Here is a 19,680-nt window from a genome sequence, read left to right as displayed (position 1 = left end):
TCCTCCCCATCCCTCCTCCTCCTCCACCTCCTCCACCTCCTTCTTCTCCCTTTTTTCTGTTCCCCTTTTCTCCCTCCTCCACCCTCCTCCTACTCCCTTCTCTTTCCCCCTTTTTTTCTCTCTCTCCCTCCTCCCCCTTCCCTCCTCCCTGCTCTCCATCCTGAATCAACATTCCAGCCCATGGAAAAAAACAGGGCAGGCTTCCTTCCTCTCCCTGGCAGGGCTCCAGAGAGGGACTGGGCCATTGTGTATTCTGGCCTCAAGGTCACCCCGACTCCCTGCCCTCCCCGGTGTGGTTATTTGAGAAAAGGCAGCTTGGGTAAGGGGGAAGGGATTGGGGCTGAGAGGGGTGTGGTCTGCCTCCCCACCCATGGCTGGTGGAATCTGAGGGCCCTGGCGCCACCAGAGCTTCGTGGCTTTATGGGGGAGGCAAGGAGCCACTGTGGACCTGCTTGGGACAGTGAAGGGCGCCAGTCTCAGCCCTCATCTGAAACCTGCTCTGTGACCCTGTACTAGTTCCTGCCCCTCTCTGGGCCAAATCCTGGCCCTGCTCCTTTCTGGCTGAGTAACTTTGGGCAAGTCACCTCCTCTTCTTTGTGGTGTCTCACTTTCCTTTTTTTTTGGTCAAACAGTCTCTGCATCTGAATCCCCCAACTTCCTAGCTGACAAAAATTCCCTAGACCCTTTGTTAAAAATTCTGCTTTCTGGGCGTGTTGGCAGGTGCCTGTAATCTCAGCTACTCGGGAGGCTGAGGCATGAGAATAGCTTGAACCTGAGGCAGAAGTTGAAGTGAGCTGAGATCATGCCAGTGCACTCCAGCCTGGACGACGGAGCAAGACTCCATCTCAAAAAGAAAAAAAAAAGAATTCTGCTTTCAAGTCCCTGCCCTGGAGAGACAGGTTTTCTGGGCCCAGGCAGGGGCCTGGAATGTATAACTTATTTTATTTTATTTTTTGAGATAGGGTCTTGTTCTGTCTCAGGCTAGAGTGCAATGGCACCATCACAGCTCACTACAGCCTCAAAATCCTAGGCACAAGCAATGCTCCCATCTCAGCCTCCCAGGTAGCTGGGATGACAGACAAGCTCTGCCATGCCCGGCTAATCCTGGTTTTTGTTTGTTTGTTTGTTTGTTTTTTTGTAGAGATAGGGTCTTGCAATGTTGCCCAGGCTGTTCTTGAACTCCTGGCCTCAAGTGATCCTCCTGCCTCAGCTTCCCAAAGTGCTGGAATAACAGGCGTGAGCCAGTGCTCCTCGCAGGGATGTTTACGTTAATAAACACCTAGGAGATTTGGGAAATGTATTAATAGTTCCATTTCAAAGGGAAGCTTTGAGGAGCAAGTCAGAGAACCTGTGCTGAGAGCACCTAACCCTGGAACCTGCGATGATGAGCATCGTGCTTCTAAAAGCTCATACACATTTATTATTATTGCTTTTATTACTGTTTTTTTGTTTTGTTTTGTTTTGTTTTTTTTTTTTTTTTTTTTTTTTTGAGACAGAGTCTTACTCTGTCTCCAGGCTGGAGTGCAGTGGCATGATATCAGCTTACTGCAACCTCTGCCTCCTGGATTCAAGTGAATTCTCCTGCCTCAGCCTCCAGAGTAGCTGGGACTACAGGTATGTGCCACCACGGCCAACTAATTTTTGTATTTTTTAGTAGAGGTGGGGTTTCACCATGTTGGCCAGGATTGTCTCAATCTCTTGACCTTGTGGTCTGCCTATTCCTTTTTTTTTTTTTTTTTTTTTTTTTTTATGAGATGGAGTCTCACTTTGTGGCCCAGGCTGGAGTGCAGTGGTACGATCTCCGCTCACAGCAACCTCTGCCTCCTGGGTTCAAGTGATTCTCATGCCTCAGCCTCCCAAGTAGCTGGGATTACAGGTGCGCACGATGACACCTGGCAATTGTTTGTATTTTTAGCAGAGACGGGGTTTCACCATGTTGGCTAGGCTGGTCTCGAACTCCTGACCTTAGGTGATCTGCCTGCCTCAGCCTCCCAAAGTGCTGGGATTACAGGCATGAGGCACCGCGCCTGGCCTATTATTACTTTTTGTAAGCAAATCTCAGTGATTACAATGTAAAGAACATCATATATTACATAAATTGAGGCAAACCTGCTTAGTAGGATTAAGTTCGCCAGGACAAATGTGATCTTTGAGGTGGGGTGTGGCGGGGTGTGGTGGCTCACACCTGTAATCCCAGCACTTTAGGAGGCTGAGGTGAAAGGATTGCTTGGGCCCAGGAATTTGAGACCAGCCTGGACAACAGAGCAAGACCGTGACTCCACAAAAAATACAAAAATTGCCAGGCGTGGTGGCTCATGCCTGTAGTCCCAGCTGCTTGGGAGGCTGCAGTGAGCCATGATCACATCACTGTACTCCAGTCTGGATAATACTGAGACTCTGTTGTCTGAAAAAAAAAAAAAAAAAAAAAAAAAAGCTGGGTGCGGTGGCTCATGCCTGTAATCCCAGCACTTTGGGAGGCCGAGGCGGGTGGATCACCTGAGGTCAGGATCACCTGAGACCAGCCTGACCAAAATGGAGAAACCCTGTCTCTACTAAAAATGCAAAAAAAAAAAAAAAAAAAAATTTAACTGGGCATGGTGGCGCATATCTGTAGTCCCAGCTACTGGGGAGGCTGAGGCAGGAGAATTGCTTAAACCCAGGAGGCAGAGGTTGTGGTGAGCCGAGATCGTGCATTGCACTCCACCCTGGGAAACAGGAGCGAAACTCCGTCTCAAAACAAAACAAAAAAAAAAAAGAAAACAGAAAAAGAAAAATGTTATCTTTGCTTTTTCCATCTGCCTGTTGTTAAAATCTAACACCTTAGTCTGGGTCATGGGCATTTATTGAGCATCCATGTTTTAGGCCCTTTACTTGTATTGAGTAATGTGATCTTTTCAACAATCCTAGGAGGCAGGGGCAGTATTATCATCTCCATTTTACAAGGAGGAAAAGCAAGCAACGTACCCAAGTTCCCACAGCTCAAACGAGTTCTGTCTGACCTCAGAGCTGTGCCCTGAAATCCCCTGCCCTGCTGAAGAATGGAGAGGACTCCCCCAGCAGCACCTCCACCTATGACCCATGGGAACTGTGGGACTTGGAGCAAAGTTTTCGTCTCTGTGCCTTAGTTTCCTCACCTGTAAGTTGGGGGAATGATAGTAACTTCTCTTAAGAGCTGCTGTAGGATTCAAGATCTTGCATGAAAAAGGATAAAACCAATTGATATGGTTTAGCTCTTCGTCCCCACCCAAATCTCATGTCCAGTTATGATCCTCAGTGTAGGAGGAGGGACCTCGTGGGAGATGATTGGATCATGGGGGCAGTTTCTAATGTTTTAGCACCATCCCCCTAGTGCTGCTTGTTTAAAAGTGTGTAGCACCCCACCTTCCTCTCCTGCTGGCCATGTGAAGACGTGCTTGCTTCCCTTTCACCTTCTGCCATGATTGTAAGTTTCCTAAGGTCTCCCCAGAAGCAGAAGCCTGTATAGCCCACAGAATCATGAGCTGATTAAACCTCTTTTCTTTATAAATTACCCAGTCTCAGGTATGTCTTTATAGCAATGTGAGAATGGACTAATACACTGATGCTCGAGATATAGGAGTGATTATTATTTTGTGGTTATTGTTATTATTCTTTCCTAGACTCTTAATGAAGGGGATTGTACTACTTGGGATAATTCAGTAAAACAGAACAGAGATGCCCAGAGGGACGGAGGACCTGGTCTTGGGGACATTTGAGCCTCCACCACACCCTGAGGCTATGGGATCTGGCTTGACCTAGAAACCTGAGCTGCTTCTCCTTCCCTCCCTCTGCCCCTCCTGCTGGCCTCATTCTGCATCAACTGCACACAATCGCAGCTCAGAGCAGCTTGCTCCCATCTTTCCCAAACCCCTGCTACGGGGGCTGTGACTCTTACTCCTTGGGCTCAGGTGAGGAAGGCCATTTTGTCTAGCTGAGGAGGTAGAAGTTCCAAGGCTTGGAGTGGCCAAGCCTGCCAGCTGCCCACCCGGGACCCATTCTCTCTGCCTTTCTTAATACAAGAACCTTGATATTAATTGGGGCAGCAACATACCCAAGGCAATGACTGCAATTCCCTGCCTCCCTTGCAGCTAGGGTGGCCATGGTACTATGAGCTGGCCAATCAGATCTAAGCAGGGGTTGTTGGATGGGCCCTAGGTAAAGTTCCCTTAAAAGGGGCACAGTCCATAAACTGGCTAGGGGGAGCTTTTTGTTTGTTTGTTTCCCTTTGTCCCCTTCTTTCTGCTTCTTGCCTGGAACATGGATGAGGCAGCTGTGACTCCAGCAGCCTTCTTGGGCCATGAGGTAATGGAGAGGATGGAAACCCCAAGGTAAGGATAATGGAGCAGAAAAATAGAAGGAGCTGTGTCCCTGATGACACTACAGGGCCTCCATTCCAGCTCTGAACAATCTGCTTCTGGAGATTTTTTACGTGTGAGAAAAATAATCTTCTAGCCATATAAGCTACTCCCTGTATCTATTCTGTCTAACTGTTTATGTTAGTTCCAATATTTCTTACTAGCCACTGAAGATAATTTCTTTTCTTTTCTTTTTTTTTGAGACGGAGTTTCACTCTTGTTACCCAGGCTGGAGTGCAATGGTATGATCTTGGCTCACTGCAACCTCTGCCCCAATTCTCCTGCCTCAGCCTCCCAAGTAGCTGGGATTACAGGTGCCCTTTTATCTTATATATTAATCTCCTTGGCTCTTTATTATTTGTGTTCCTTATTTATACTTCTGTTTTTTTTTCTCTTGTCCACACCACGCCTGGCTAATTTTTGTGTATTTTTAGTAGAGATGGGGCTTCACCATATTGGCCAGGCTGGTCTCGAACTCCTGACCTCAGATGATCAGCCCACCTCGGCCTCCCAAAGTGCTGGGATTACAGGCGTGAGCCACAGTGCCCAGCATAGCCACTGAAAAGAATTTCTCTCTCTCTTTTTCTTGGGGGGGGACCGAGTCTCGCTGTGTCACCCAGGCTGGAGTGCAGTGGCGCAATCTCGGCTCACTGCAAGCTCTGCCTCCAGGTTCACGCCATTCTCCTGCCTCAGCCTCCCGAGTAGCTGTGACTACAGGCACCCGCCACCACACCCAGCTAATTTTTTGTACTTTTAGTAGAGACCGGGTTTCACTGTGTTAGCCAGGATGGTCTCGATCTCCTGACCTCATGATCTGCCCGCCTCAGCCTCCCAAAGTGCTGGGATTACAGGCGTGAGCCACCGCGCCGGGCCAAGAATTTCTAACTGTTATATCTAGACTCTGGCCCCATCTATGTCAAGTTTTTATGTGAACCTGGGTGGATGGGGGTGGGGTGAAGTGAAGGTGGGAATATGGACACTATTTCTTCTTTCTGGGCCAGATAGTGTTGGGGTTAGCAGCATGGGCTCAAGTCCATCCTCACGTCCCAGCTAGAAGCCCCACAATGGAGATCACTAATTTAGATAATAGCTTTCAAACTCCATAGAGCTCCCTCAGGGTCCCCTCAGGTGAGGTGGAGTCAGTGGGCGGAACTTTAGGCTCTCTCCTTCCTCATGGGCTTGAATTGGTCACATGGCTGCTTGTAGCTGCAAGGCAGTTTGGGAAAGTGAGTACCTGACATTTTCAGCTTCCAGAGAGGGAGGCAGTGCGTGTGCCATGGAAGCAGGGAGGGCAGTGGGCTGGGGAGGAACCAACGGATCCCTCTTCAGTCAATGTATATTTATTGAGCAACATGTGCTTCAACCAGACCAGTTTCTCTTTTCTCTCTCTCTCTTTTTAGAGACAAGGTCTTGCTCTGTTGCCCAGGATAGAGTGCAGTAGGGTGATTATAGCTCACTGCAACCTTGGTCTCCTGGGCTCAAGCAATCTTCCTGCCTTAGCCTCCCATGTAGCTGGGACTACAGGCATGCACCACTCTTCCTGGATAATTTTTGAAAAAATTTTGTAGAGATGAGGTCTTGCTGCATTGCTCAGGCTGGTCTGGAATGCCTGGGCTCAAGTGATCTTCCTGGCTCAGCCTCCCAGAGTGTTGGGATTACAGGTGTGAGCACAGCACCCACCCCAGGGCCTTTTATTTTATATATTAATCTCCTTGGCTCTTTATTATTTCTGTTTCTTATTTATACTTCTCTGTTTTTTTTTTTTTTCTCTTGATCACACCTGCAAAAAGTCTGTCTATTTCATTGACATTTTCAAAGAATCAGCTTTAGGTTTTATTGGCCATGTTTTGTTTTATATTTCATCTATTTCTGCTTTTACCTTTCTTCATTCCTTAGCTTTTTTCTTTGGTTCATTTTGTGGACTTTTTTTAGTTTCTTGAGTAGAAAGCTTGTTTTATTCATTTTCAAGTCTTTTTCCTTTAGTACTCTCAATGCTTATAAGCTATCATTTTTCTCTTCAAGGATGGCTGTGGCCATATCCCACAGGTTTGATGTATATGTTGCTTTCACTGTCCTTTGATTCTGGTTGATATCTTGTATTTTAGTTGCTTCTGTAGTCCAAGTGTTACTTTTTTTTTTGATGGAGTCTCACTCTGTTGCCCAGGCTGGAGTGCAGTGGCACGATCTTGGCTCACTACAACCTCCGCCTCCCAGATTCAAGCAATTCTCCTGCCTCAGCCTCTTGAGTAGCTGGGATTACAGGCGCACGCCACCACGGCTGGATAATTTTTGTATTTTTAGTAGAGACGGGGTTTCACCATGTTGGTCAGGCTGGTGTTGTACTCCTGACCTCGTGATCTACCCGCCTCGGCCTCCCAAAGTACTGGGATTACAGGGGTGAGCCACTGCGCCCGGCCCCAAGTGTTACCTTTTATTTGTAAAATTTAACATTTTTTATGAGATGTAGTCTCCCTCTGTTGCTCAGGCTGGAGTGCAGTGGTGCGATCATGGCTCACTGCAGCCTCAAATTCCTGGGCTCAAGTGATCTATAGGCACGTGACACCATGTCTGGCTAATCCCAGTGTTATTTAAATTTAAGGATTTTTTTTTTTTCCAACTCTGTAGAAATCTTGGGGGAGACGAGTATAGCTACTGAATTGGTATCTATAGTTGGTTTTATTTATTTATTTTTAAAAATAGAGATGGGATTTTGCCATGTTGCCCAGGCTGGTCTCAAATTTCTGGGCTCAGGCGTTTCTCTCACCTTAGCCTCCTAAAGTGTTAGGATTACAGGCATGGGCCACTGTGCTGGGGCTATATTTGTTGCATTGCTATTTTAAATATTAATAATAAATTGACCTGCCATGTAAATTTGCATTTGAAGAAAGGGCTCTGAGGCTTTTGAAAATGGTTTGGAAAAGTCTGGTCTACCTCAAGTCCACATCTTTTTACTGATGGGCAAACTGTGGCTCTAGTGAATCCGTGGCAAATGCAGGATTATGATCCAGATTTTATAACTCTCATTCTGGAGGTCTTTCACCACCCATCACCCCAACTCAACACAATCATCCCCAAAAGGGCCTTTCTTGTCCCTGCCCAAACCTGTCTTTCTATTCTAAGCCTGGACTCGGCCATCACCACTCCTGACCAAGCCAAGAGCCTCTTTCCAGCGGGGCATTGCGGCTGGGTGGGGCCTGTGGCTCCCACTAATGAGAAGAGTTAGAAAACACACTCATTCTGGCCCTCACTTCCCAGCTCTCCACTCCTGGCCTCTACCTCTGCCCCGCTCGCATTCATCCATCCACAGGGCCTTTCCTGTGGCTACAGAAGGATGGAGATATTGTCAGGGTTGGGCAGGTGATTGAGAGACATGTGGGGAATCCCAGGACAAAGCTGTGTCTTTGATTAAATGGGTGAGGACTACCAGAAGGTGATGGAAGACTTCTTGCGAAATATGGTCATTTCCTGAGCACAAGCAGTCCTGTTTCGGGGCCCAGGTGACAAAATGAGGTGCAGTGTAGGGGAGAGCCATGTCCCACAGAATGCTGGTGCTCCAAGAGGGGCAGTCCTTGGCCAGCTGGGGAGCAGGACTCTCACATATAACCTGGAGCACTGCGGGAGGAGCACAAGGCCCTGGCATCCAGCAGTGGGGTGTGGAGCACGGTGATCTGGGCCCATCCTCCTGCACGTGCACACCCAGACTGAGAAAAGTCTTGCGCGGGAAAGGAAATGAGTGTGGCCACCAGGAAACGGCGGGGCTAGCGGTGGTGGAAGGAGAGGCTGACACACGTGTGCATTAACCAGGACGTTTATGGCGTCGGTGGCTCCCCAACAGCTCAGCGAGGGAGTGGGGCCCTGTGGCTCTAGCTCTAGGGTGGAGGCAGGAGAACAGCAGGACCACAGCCTGGCATCCTCGCTGGGGGGGAGCGGTTCCCACTCAGAGGGCGAGGACCAGAGGATGGTGCGAAGAGCTCTTCTCTGTGGGCGTCTCCAGGGTCACGCTGTTACCCCAGGGCTGTGGGGGCATATGGGGCGAGGGGGCGAAGGAGGCTGTCAGAGAGATGGAGGACCAGGTCCCCAGTGCCCCCACCCCTTCTGCTTCCCTGCCCGCCCCGGGCCACCCAGTGGCCCAATCCACCCCACGCTCATCCTGTGCCAGGTTCAGGTTCAGGAAGGTAGCGTTGGTCCTTGTGCGAGGGAGGGAGGTTGACTGTGAGAAGAGAGAATGGGTGAAAAGGAATCCCAAGGCTTTGTCGGGGTGGCCTGCTGCCACTGAACAGCATTCTCCCCTAACACTGACCCAGAAAACCAGGGTTTGATCAGTGAATGGATGAAAGTGGGTGACTGGCAGTGGTTGAGTCCTTGATCCTGGAAATTTCCAGTGATAGGGGAGGCACCATCCCAGACTCAGGGACATGGCTTCTGAGAGTGCTCTGTCTGCTGGGGGAGGCAAGATTCCAGACTTGGGGAATGATCTCATCCCCAGTGTCTGAGAGCTAATGGGGAAAACCTGGCCCTGCTCTAGGGACATGGACTCATAGACCTCTGGGGATGCTCAGTCAGATGGAGGAGACATGGACCCTGACTCTGGGAGCTCCCAGTCTGATGGAGGAGACATGGTCCCTGATGCTTGGAGCTCCCAGTCTGATGGAGGAGACATGGTCCCTGCCTCTGGGAGCTCCCAGTCTGATGGAGGAGACATGGTCCCTGCCTCTGGGAGCTCCCAGTCTGATGGAGGAGACATGGACCATGCCTCTGGGAGCTCCCAGTCTGATGGAGGAGACATAGTCCCTGACTCTGGGAGCTCCCAGTCTGATGGAGGAGACATGGTCCCTGCCTCTGGGAGCTCCCAGTCTGATGGAGGAGACATAGTCCCTGACTCTGGGAGCTCCCAGTCTGATGGAGGAGACATGGTCCCTGCTTCTGGGAGCTCTCAATCTGATGGAGGAGACATGGACCCTCACTCCTGGAGTTCCCAGTCTGATGAGGGAGACATAGTCCCTGACTCTGGGAGCTCCCAGTCTGATGGAGGAAACATGGTCTGTAACTCTGGGAGCTCCCAGTCTGAAGGAGAAGACATGGATCCTGACTCTGGAAGCTCTCAGTCTGATGGAGGAGACATGGATCTTGACTCTGGGAGCTCCTAGTCTGATGGAGGAGACATAGTTTCTGACTCTAGAAGCTCCCAGTTGATGGGGAGACATGGTTCCCAACATCTGAGAGCTCCCAGTCTGAGGGAGGTGACATGGTCTTCAACACTTGGGAATACCCAATCCAATGGGGAAGACATTGTTCCTGACTTCTAAGAGCTCCCAGTCTGATGGGGAGACATGGTCCCCAACATCTGGGAACTTCCATTCTGTGAAGAGACACAACTTCCACACCTAGAGGCCTCCATCCTAATGGAGCAATCATCCTTATTTCAGTTTGAGAGAGAAACTCCACCATCTGATGATAGAAACTTTGCCCTCACAATAATAGAAAGGAGGAGACATGATCCCCATTGCATAGGATCTCCCAGTCTGAATAGGGAGGCCTGATTCATCCTTACTCTATGCCTGCAGTCTGATAGGAGAGGTAAACTCCCATCATTAACCCATTACCCTAATATGGACCCTATGTTTTAGGGTCCACCTGTCTGCAGGAAAAAGGATGCTCCACCATCAGACTATGCCTTTTCTTTTAAAACCTTCAGTCTGCTGTACCTCTTATTTGAGAGAGAAGGCATGGGGGTCCCCTGTAGCAACCCTCAGTCTGATGGAGGAGGCCTGTCTACCCACAGTGTAGGTCATTAGTTTGATAGAAGAGGCAGAACCCTATTTGGGGACCCCCAAGTTAGATGGAGGAGACAAGGCTGCTTCCTTCACCCTGATGGGGGAGGGGTATCCATCTTTGGTCTATGGCCCCCAGCCTGATGGAGGAAGCCAAGGCTCCTTTTGGGAGCCCTTGTCTAAAAAGGGGCACGCCTTGCCCCTTCCCACACACTCACGGGCCACCTGCAGCTCCACTTCCAGTGTCTCAGTCTTGCCCTGCAGTGTGACGGTCTTGAGTGTGTAGCGGCCGGTGTCTGTGAGGTTCAGCTTCTGCACCAACAGTGAGCAGTTGGGGAAGCCCACCTCCCGGCCTGTGTGCGCAGGGCCTGCAATCCAGGTTCCTGACGGCAGCTGGCTGAGCAGCCGGTTGGGCTCGGAGGCAGGCCCGCGGTACCAGGCGTAGACCAGCAGGTCCTTGGGGTAGCCCTGCACGGTCAGTGTCACGTCCTGGCCCTCCGTTGGCTTGGTGGGCATGGGCACAATCATCATGGCAACTGCTGCAGCTGGGGAGAGAGCCAGGGGGCTGGGTCAGCTTGGTCTGCATCTGGCATGGTGTCCCCCTCCCATCCCTTGCTGGCCTCCCCCCAGCTGGCTGGCACTCCCCATGTAGGGTGCTGGGAAGGAGACTGAGGAAGGAGGTGACTTGTGTGGTGGTGGAGGTGGATTCTGGGTCCGAATAGTGTCTGCTGGGGTCTGTGTCTCCCCTATCAGACTACAAATTCCCAGCCGTTGAGAGGCGTCTCTCCCACCAAACTGGAAGACCCTGGAGGGCTGGGTCATGTCTCCTCCATCAGATTGGAAATTCCCAAAATACAGGGGCCATGTCTCCCCTATCAGAGTGGAAATCCCAGAAAATGGGGACCGTGTCTTCCCCATGAGATGGTTGGGACTTGTGTCTGTCAGACCGAGAGACCCCAGAATGTGTAAACCATAGCTCCTCCATCAGATTGAAAGATTCTTGAGGGTGAGAGCATGTCTCCTCCATCAGATTGAAAATTCCTGCAAGGTGGCCGCCCTGTTTCCTCCATCAGATTGAAAAATTCTAAATTGTTGCTGAGTTTTTCCAATCAAGCTGGGGACCCTAGAAGTTAGAGGGAAATGTCTATTCCATCAGACTGGAAATTCCTAGAAAGTGGGGACCAGTACTCCTCCATCAGATTAGGAGTACCCCAAAGGTGGATACCCCATCAGACTAGGAATGCTCAAAAAACAGGGCCATGTCTCCTGGAGACCAAGTCTCCCCATCAGAAGGAAAATTCTCCCCAAGTGCAGACTGTGTCTCCTCCATCTGACTAGGAGCTCACTGAGGGTGGGTTGTCATATCTCCCTCATTACTGATTGGAAGCTCAAGGAGGATGAGGCCTTGCCTCTTCTCTTTGAGCAGCAATTCCTTGAATAAGGGAGCCATGTTTCCCTGTCCCAGGACCATCTCTCCAAGGACAGAGGCCGTGTCTCCTCCATCGGATTAGTCTCCCAAGGTGGAGAGAGGGTGGCGTCTCCGTTTCTTCTGTCTCTCTCCCAGCACCTGCCACAGAGTTGCTGACAGTACTAGAAGCCCTTGGGGGCACTGTATCCACTCCCTGCACATACCTGCATACCTTGGACACCCCCCTTCTTGGCCTGCACATGCAGGGCTTGGGGTAGCGCCTGAGGTCATCTGGTCCATCCCCCTGTCTCCTGTCAAGAGCAGCTGCCAAAGCCCCAGGTGAGTGGAGCAGGAGGCACACTTACCTCTGGGGATGCCATTTCTGCTTTGGGTGAAAATCCACCCCTTGGATGAGACCCAGCCTGTTAGTGGGAGGGAGGGAACGACCATTCCCCACTGTTCCCCGGGGATGATGGACACTTGGGAAAGAACCGAGGTGGAATTAATGAGGCCTTAATGTTCAAAGCCACCATCCCCGGAAGATGAGAAAATGTCGCCCGAGGATCCCGATGGCTCTGAAATGCCAGCTGCCTGCACTGCCCCAGCCCTCAGGTCATTTTAGGACACAAACAAGATGACAGTGCCTCCCCAGCTGTTTCTCCATTTGCCAGCAATTGGCTGTGATTCTCCAATTGTGTGTGTGTGTGTGTGTGTGTGCGTATGCCTGTCATCTGGGTCAGATAACTGGGTAGTCTAGTTGGCTACACAGAATTTCAGCTGTCTGTGTGGCGGGGGGCGGTGGGTCAAGTCCCTAAGCAGCTGGTGACTGAATTTAGAACAGTGGCACCCACCTGAAGTGACATCTGAGTGATTTTCCACTTTGTCAACCCACAATGGTTTGACATTTGTTCTCTAGGTGAACAGGACACGGGCTGTCTCTCTTTAGACCCAGATACAAAGGGATCCACTTGATATGCCACTTTGTCACAGCTCATGAATGAACTGTGAATCTACCATGTTCCAATTCTCTGTTGGGCAAATGGTGGCTTAACCTTCACAGCCTGATGAGGCCTCCATGGGGATTGGGGGGTGGTCAGGCTGGGGGTGACTCACCAGAGAGCTTGACCACGACGGAGGCAGATCCAGATAGCAGGGTCTTGGTGTTCTTCGCAATACATGTGTACGTCCCCTCCTGGGTGGCTGTCATGCTGCTGATGTTGAGGTGGTCTTGGCCGTTCTTTAGGGCCTGCCCGTTGAAGGTCCACACATACTCGGGCTCTGGGCAGGACCTGGACACGCACCACAGGGTGAGGGACGTGTTGAAGTCAACTTTGATGGTGCAGCCTGTGCGGGTGGTGGAATCCTGGAGGATGGCCACACGTTCTGGGCCAACTGTGGGGACAGGAGGGAGATAGATGGGGCAGTAGAGGGAAGGAGGAGTGGAGGTTGGTACCCCTGGTTTTCTCTCCACCAGGCTAGGTCCCTGGGAATATCTTGGCCTAGTGGAGGGGAAAAAAAGCTCTGGCCTTAACTCTAACTTGTTCTAGGATCTTGAGAATCACTCCCTCTCAGAGGATCTCAGCTTTCTCTTCTGTAAAAAGAATGTGTTGGCCCAGGTAACATTTCAAGGTATTTTTGAAATCTATGGCTCCATTAACAAATAAAAAAAGCCGAAATGATTTTTTTTTGACAAAGCCATTCTAAGAGTGTAGAATTCTAGGGCTTCAAGAATTGGTGCTTCTAGGTTCTAAGGTTCTAAGCTTCTAGAAATCTATGTTTTTAAGATTCTAGGCTCTAAGATTTCAGTATTAGATTCTAAGATTCTAAGAATCTCTGCATCTAGAGGTTCTAAGATTCTCAGAGTCTGGAAATCAGTGCTTCTGAAGTCTAGAATTCTCTAGTTGTAGGGTTGTAGGATTCTAGGCACTAAGTTTTTCTACATCATGGGTCCTCATGTACCTCGGTGATTTATTTTCCCAGGATTCCACACTGCACATCTGCTGCTCCTGGGAATGACTGCATGCTTTGGTTATGTTGTTAAATTTTGTGTCCCCTCCCATTACACTATTCCCTCCCCTGCTCCCTTTTCAAACCAATTGGCCCTGTTTCCTTTCTCTGTAGATATTGCTCCTAACTGAAGGATTATTTAATAGCAAAGGTGGTCTGTAGAAGTCCTTTAGGATATGGGGCAAGTGTATTTTTTTTTGTTTTTTTTTTTTTTTGAGACAGCATCTTGCTCTGTCGCCCAGGGTGGAGTGCAGTGGTGCAATCATATCTCACTGCACCTGCAACCTCGGCCTCCAGGGCTCAAGGAATCCTCCCATCTCAGCCTCCTGAGTGGCTGGGACTACAGGCATGTGCCACCATGCCTGGCTAATTTTTATGTTTTTGGTAGAGACAGGGTCTTGCTATGTTGCCCAGGCTGGTCCCAAACTTCTGGGTTCAGGTGATCCTCCTGTCTAGGCCTCCAGGCGTGAGCCACTGCACCTGGCCAGAGCAAGTGCACTTTAAGAGGGGCCCCTGGTCCCCAACCCCAGCTTGCCAGCTGACTCGCTGTGTGCCCTTGGGTCCCCTCTCCTGGCCTCAGTTTCCCCATCCATGAGGTTTGGACACTGGGTATCTCTGGTGGGGCCAGGAGGACTCACAGTACACCGTTAGGTTGATGGGCTCGCTGCGGCTGACACTGACCGGGTTCCACACCTCACACTGATAAGCGCCGGCCTCCTCCCGGCGAATGCCATGCCTGGCCAGCACCCGGCCGTCAGGGGACAGGCCCAGGCGGAGAGCGACGGGCAGGGCCCCACCATTGAAGAACCAGCGGACCTCGGCCGTGGGGCTGGGGCTGCTGCACATAAGGCGCAGGGTGTCTCGACGCTCCACCAGCGCTGTGCTGTTGGCCAAGACCGTGGGCTGGGCCAGGATCTCTGTGGGGGTGAGAGACAGAGGGGGAGGGGGCCGGGCACCGCCTGCTCCGAGGGCCTTCCCTTCCTCCGACGAGGGGCATGGCCGGATTGTGGCTGTGCCCCTACACCGTCAGCCGGAGGGACAAAGAATGGGTTTAGGAGGCAGGTCTAATCCTGGAGGCCATCCTGAAGGAGGTGAGCATTTTGAGGTTATTTTAGAAACTTTTTCCCTGACAGTTTCCCTGATGATTTGTTGGATTTTTTTTTTTTTTTTTTTTTAATAAGGATTGAGAAGGAGATGGGAAGGCCCAGCTGGGGCAGAGGCGGGTGCTGGGGGGTGTCTCACCATGGACCTGCACGTGTCCGTAGCCCACCTCGGTCTGCAACTGCCTGTTGAAGGTCTGCAGGATGTAGGTGCCTGAGTGCCGGGGCAGGATGCCCTGGATGTCCAGGCTGCCATCGGGGCGCACAGCCTCCCGCCCCGTGTGGGCTGGGCCAGGAGTCTCATCGCCTGTGCTCACGATGTAGCTGGCCACCAGGTACGACACGCTGAGTGTGGGCCCCGCATACCAGTTGTAGGCGAGCAGTTCCCCCGAAAGCCCGTGGACGACCAACGTGACGTTGTCCCCTTGGCTCGGCTGGGCAGGCTCCAGGGTGATAGAGATCTCGGCCCCCACATTCAGGAATGTGGCTGAGGAAGAGGAGTCAGAGGGGTTGGATGAGGCAGGTTTGATCAATCGCCCCATTTGACAGAAGAAGAGACTCAGGCTCGGGGCACGTCCTGAGCCCAATGTCCTCTGTGTAAATGAGGACAGGCAAAAGCAGGATTTGAACCTGCAACTCTCTGACTCTCAACATCTTAGCCACCTAATCTTTCTGGGAGTTTATCTGCGTGGCTTTGAGTACACTGTCTTTCTCTGTGTTTCTGTTCATCCAACTCTCACATGGGGATGACAGGTCTACCTGCCTCGTAAGGCTGTAAGGATTCTGTACACATAACACGCTTAGAATGCCTGGTATACAGTAAGTGCCCAATACATGTTAGTCAGATGCAGGAGCTCAGTCCCAGGGAGGGACTCAGTCCGAGGGAGGGAGGCATGTGTTGTGAGGATTGGGTTGGATGGACCGTGCCAAGGATCTAGCATCACATCTTGCATACAGCAAGTGCAAAGCAAGTGCTCAGCCCACAGGACCTGCGGCTTTAAGCCAGACCCAAAGGGTTTTCCCATCGTGACAGTCACCAAACTAAGTCTCATGAGATCCGGCTGCATATCCAGCCCAGCTAATTTTATGGCACCACGTAGGACGTCAGGGCCTGCCCCTGGGTCCTGACTCCCAGTCTGGGGCTCTGCCTCTGCCTCTCCAAGCTCGTCTACAGCGGAAAGTAGGAGTAAGATGAACACATTCCACCCCTTTCCTTCTCAACCAAGCACATCAGCCCCAAGCCTGATGATCTGGTTGGGGCTGCTGGGGTTTGAGTGACATGTGGTTTGAATGCCTGGAACGGGCGGCTGTGACAGTGCTCACATAAAAAGGACTTACATGCCTGACCAGCTTTCTGGTACTTTCCAGGCTGTTAGAGTGTGGCTAGGAGTGAGGGGCTCTGGGTCTAGCCCTCAGTCCTGCCACTTTCTGGCTGTGTGACAGCGGCCAGTGATTTCACCTTTCTGAGCCTCGTTTTCTCCCTATGAAGTGGGGTTCATGTGTGGGCCTCCCTCATAGGTGGTTTGGGTTTTGTTTTTTTTTTGAGATGGAGTCTTGCTTTGTTGCCCAGGCTGGAGTGCAGTGGTGCAATCTTGGCACACTGTGACCTCCACCTCCTGGGTTCAAGTGATTCTCCTGTCTCAGCCTCCCGAGCAGCTGGGACTACAGGCATGTGCCACCACATCTGGCTAATTTTTTGTATTTTAGTAGAGATGGGGTTTTACTATGTTAACCAGGCTGGTCTTGAACTCCTGACCTCAGGTGATCTGCCCGCCTCGGCCTCCCGAAGTGCTGGCATTACTGGTGTGAGCCACCTTGCCTGGCTCCTCATAGGTGGTTTTAAGCACATGAGAAGCTCTCAGAACAGCTCCGGGCACACAGCATATATGGTGCTGCTTATAATGACCTTTACATGACCCTGTCAGTGAGGCCCAATTCATAGGTAGGTACACAAAGGCTGAGAAGGGAAAAGCAACTGCCCCAAGCCACATCTTCCGGGAGAAACAGCTGCTGGGAAGAGTTTAGCCTCGTCAAGACTTCCATAGCTGATAAAACAGAAACCCGCAGGAATGAAGGAGCAACAGCAGCTCCCTTGTCCTGGCTCGTGCCCTGGGCTTAGAAATCTCCAAAGCCCACCCTGAAAACCTCTCTGGGTGGCTGTCCCCAGCCTGCCCAATGCAGATGCCTCTTGGAGGGGTAAACTGTGCTGGTGTGAAGCAGGGCTGCCCTCCCTCCCTAGCACGCTGGACTTCTGCTCATACCTTCCCTCTCTCAGACTGGGGGTCCCTTCCCCTCCCTGGGGTCCTCGGGGGGCTGAGGTGCTGGGGGGTGCCATTCTCGCTCACCACTGAGGAGCAGCCAGCTGTACCCAGTCAGCGCCATCTTTCACCCCAAACCGAGTCTTGGAGATGGTGGCGTTGAAGTCCCAGCGCTCGGACTCCCTTCCTGGTTGGGGCTCGGCTCCGTCTGCCGCAGGACCTGTGAGGGTTTGGTGATTTGGAGCCAGGGGAGATCACCTGAATTTGGAGGGATCGAGTCACCAAGGATCTGGGGCCCGGTTTGGGTACCAGGGTGGGTGTGGCGGGCACCGGCCAGAGGCCGTGACCTGGGCAGGTCTCCTGGGGCAGCCGCCTAACCCTCTTTGTGCTGAAGGCCCGGATTTGGTACCGGGAGAGGAACCAGGTCGCCGAGGAGAAGAGAGGAAAAGTAGGGGAAGATTTTTGGGTAGTTCTTACCAACCACCCAGGCCCATGGCCTCCTCAGAGAGCTTGGGAGCCACCAAGGAATAAAATTAGTGAAAGGTGACTGCACCTTTCCCAGCCCCACCCAGTGCAGGGGACCTACAGGTGTTGTCTCAGTGGATGGCAAAACAGCCCTGTAAAATGGGCACCTTTAGGACCCCCCTTTGCAGCTGGAGATGCGCCAGGTGGGGACTCCCACTTGTCTAGGTTCCTGCAGGGAGAGGGGATTTGAGCCCTGCTCTGTGTGCAAACCCAGACAGAAGGGCAGGAAGCTGTATGGCCACATGCTTTCTTTGGGGCTCTCCTTGTTGGCTTCTTGCAAAGTGCTCAGAAATTCACATTCTCTTTCTCCCACTTAGGAGGCCTTGTTTTCCCCTCTCTGTCAAATGGGCGTATTCGGAGGCTTTGGGGCCAAGGAGAGCTGAGTTTTGACACCAGCTCTGCACTTACCCAAAGTGGGGCTGGGGACAGTCCCTTATTGAGTCTCCATTTATTATTCTGAAAAATAGAGATGATGGCCGGGTGCGGTGGCTCACGCCTGTCATCCCAGCACTTTGGGAGGCCAAGGCAGGCGGATCATTTGAGGTCAGGAGTTCGAGATCAGCCTGGCCAACATGGTGAAACCCCATCTCTACTAAAAATAATAATAATAAAAATAGCCAGGCATGGTGGCAGGTGCCTGTAGTCCTAGCCCTTTGGGAGGCTGAGACGGGCAGATCACCTGAGGTGAGGAATTCGCAACCAGCCTGACCAACATGGAGAAACCCCGTCTCTATTAAAAATATAAAAGTTAGCTGGGCGTGGTGGCTCACGCCTGTAATCCCAGCACGTTGGGAGGCCGAGGCAGGCGGATCACGAGGTCAGGAGTTCGAGACCAGCCTGGCCAATATGGTGAAACCTCGTATGTACTAAAAATATAAAAAATTAGCTGGATGTGGTGGTGTGCACCTGTAGTCCCAGCTACTCGAGAGGCTGAGGCAGGAGAATCTCTTGAACTCGGGAGGCGGAGGTTGCAGCGAGCCGAGATCACACCACTGCACTCCAGCCTGGGTGACAGAGTGAGACTCCATTTCAAAAACAAACAAAAAAATTGAGATGATATGGACCCTACTTCAGGGTTGTTGACAGCAGTTGATGAGATGCTACGAGTCAGGGATTTAAGCCAGGGCCTGGTGGACGTGGGTCTGATTGGTATGACTGTTATTAAAAGTATAGGCTCTGGCCGGGGGTGGTGGCTCATGGCCGGACATAGTGGCTCATGCCTATAGTCCCAGCACTTTGGGAGGCCGAGGTGGGTGGATCACCTGAGGTCAGGAGTTTGAGACCAGCCTGGCCAACATGGTGAAACCCTGTCTCTACTAAAAATACAAAAATTAGCCAGGTGTGATGGCACATGCCTGTAATCCCAGCTACTCAGGAGGCTGAAGCAGGAGAATTGCTTGAACCCTGGGCAAAAGAGTGAAACTCCATCTCAAAAAAAATAAAAGTATAGGCTCTGGACATAGTTCCACTGTTTCCCACCTCCAGGACCCTGGGCAATTGATGGAATCTGCCAAGCCTCAGTTTCCTTATTTGTAAAATAGGGAAAACAATAGTACTCACATCACAGGGCTGTTGAAAGGATGAAGTAGATACACGTGTGAAGTATGGTACTTACCACGACGGGCACAGAGTAAATGCTCAGTAAATCACTCATTCATTTATTGGAGAAATATTGAATGAGCACCTATTGTTTGCCGGGTGCTGTTCTAGGCGCTGAGGATGCAGCTGTGCACAAGACAGATGAAATTCCTGCCCTTGGGGGGCCGACATTTGCGGAGTAAATAAAGGAAAGGTAAATATCTTCCACGTCAGATTGAAAAATAAAGTCAGAAAGCGGATTTGCCATTTTTTTTTTTTTTTTTTTTTTGAGACGGAGTCTCGCTCCGTCGCCCAGGCTGGAGTGCAGTGGCGCAATCTCGGCTCACTGCAAGCTCCGCCTCCCGGGTTCACACCATTCTCCTGCCTCAGCCTCTCCGAGTAGCTGGGACTACAGGCACCCGCCACCACGCCTGGCTAATTTTTTGTATTTTTTAGTAGAGACGGGGTTTCACCGTGGTCTCGATCTCCTGACCTTGTGATCCGCCCCCCTCGGCCTCCCAAAGTTCTGGGATTACAAGCGTGAGCCACCGCGCCGAGCCAGGATTTGCCATTTTATTTTTTGTAGAGATGGGATCTCGCTATGTTGCTCTGGCTGGTATCAAACTCTTGGCCTCAAGTGATCTTCCCACCTTGGCCTCC

At 51.3% G+C, this 19,680-nt stretch overlaps 1 protein-coding gene across 1 annotated transcript; it reads right to left on the bottom strand.

The window, feature by feature from the left end:
• Positions 1-8,165: 8,165 nt before the first annotated feature.
• Positions 8,166-19,167, bottom strand: CEACAM16 (CEA cell adhesion molecule 16, tectorial membrane component). The gene is made up of 7 exons (XM_030797409.1): positions 19,058-19,167; positions 17,005-17,137; positions 14,802-15,146; positions 14,198-14,476; positions 12,666-12,944; positions 10,363-10,689; positions 8,166-8,388 (listed from the first exon to the last, which is right to left on the bottom strand). Exons 2-7 carry the CDS (start codon positions 17,039-17,041, stop codon positions 8,378-8,380), a joined length of 1,278 nt encoding a protein of 425 aa, XP_030653269.1. The 5' UTR covers positions 17,042-17,137; positions 19,058-19,167; the 3' UTR covers positions 8,166-8,377.
• Between the last annotated feature and the right edge of the window lie 513 nt (positions 19,168-19,680).

The sequence above is a fragment of the Nomascus leucogenys genome, chromosome 17 (genome assembly GCF_006542625.1).
Source record: "Nomascus leucogenys isolate Asia chromosome 17, Asia_NLE_v1, whole genome shotgun sequence".
NCBI lineage: Eukaryota > Metazoa > Chordata > Mammalia > Primates > Hylobatidae > Nomascus > Nomascus leucogenys.
The sequence above is the reverse complement of the archived record's forward strand: the minus strand, read 5'-3'. Positions and strand labels throughout refer to the sequence as shown.

Bases quoted from the DNA above. Each gene is read 5' to 3' on its own strand.
- CEACAM16 (XM_030797409.1), bottom strand. From the start codon at position 17,041: ATGGCGCTGACTGGGTACAGCTGGCTGCTCCTCAGTG. The intron at 15,147-17,004 runs GTGAGCGAGAAT...CCTCTTCCTCAG, and splicing joins CAGCTGGCTGCTCCTCAGTG to CCACATTCCTGAATGTGGGG. The intron at 14,477-14,801 runs GTGAGACACCCC...TCACCCCCACAG, and splicing joins CGGACACGTGCAGGTCCATG to AGATCCTGGCCCAGCCCACG.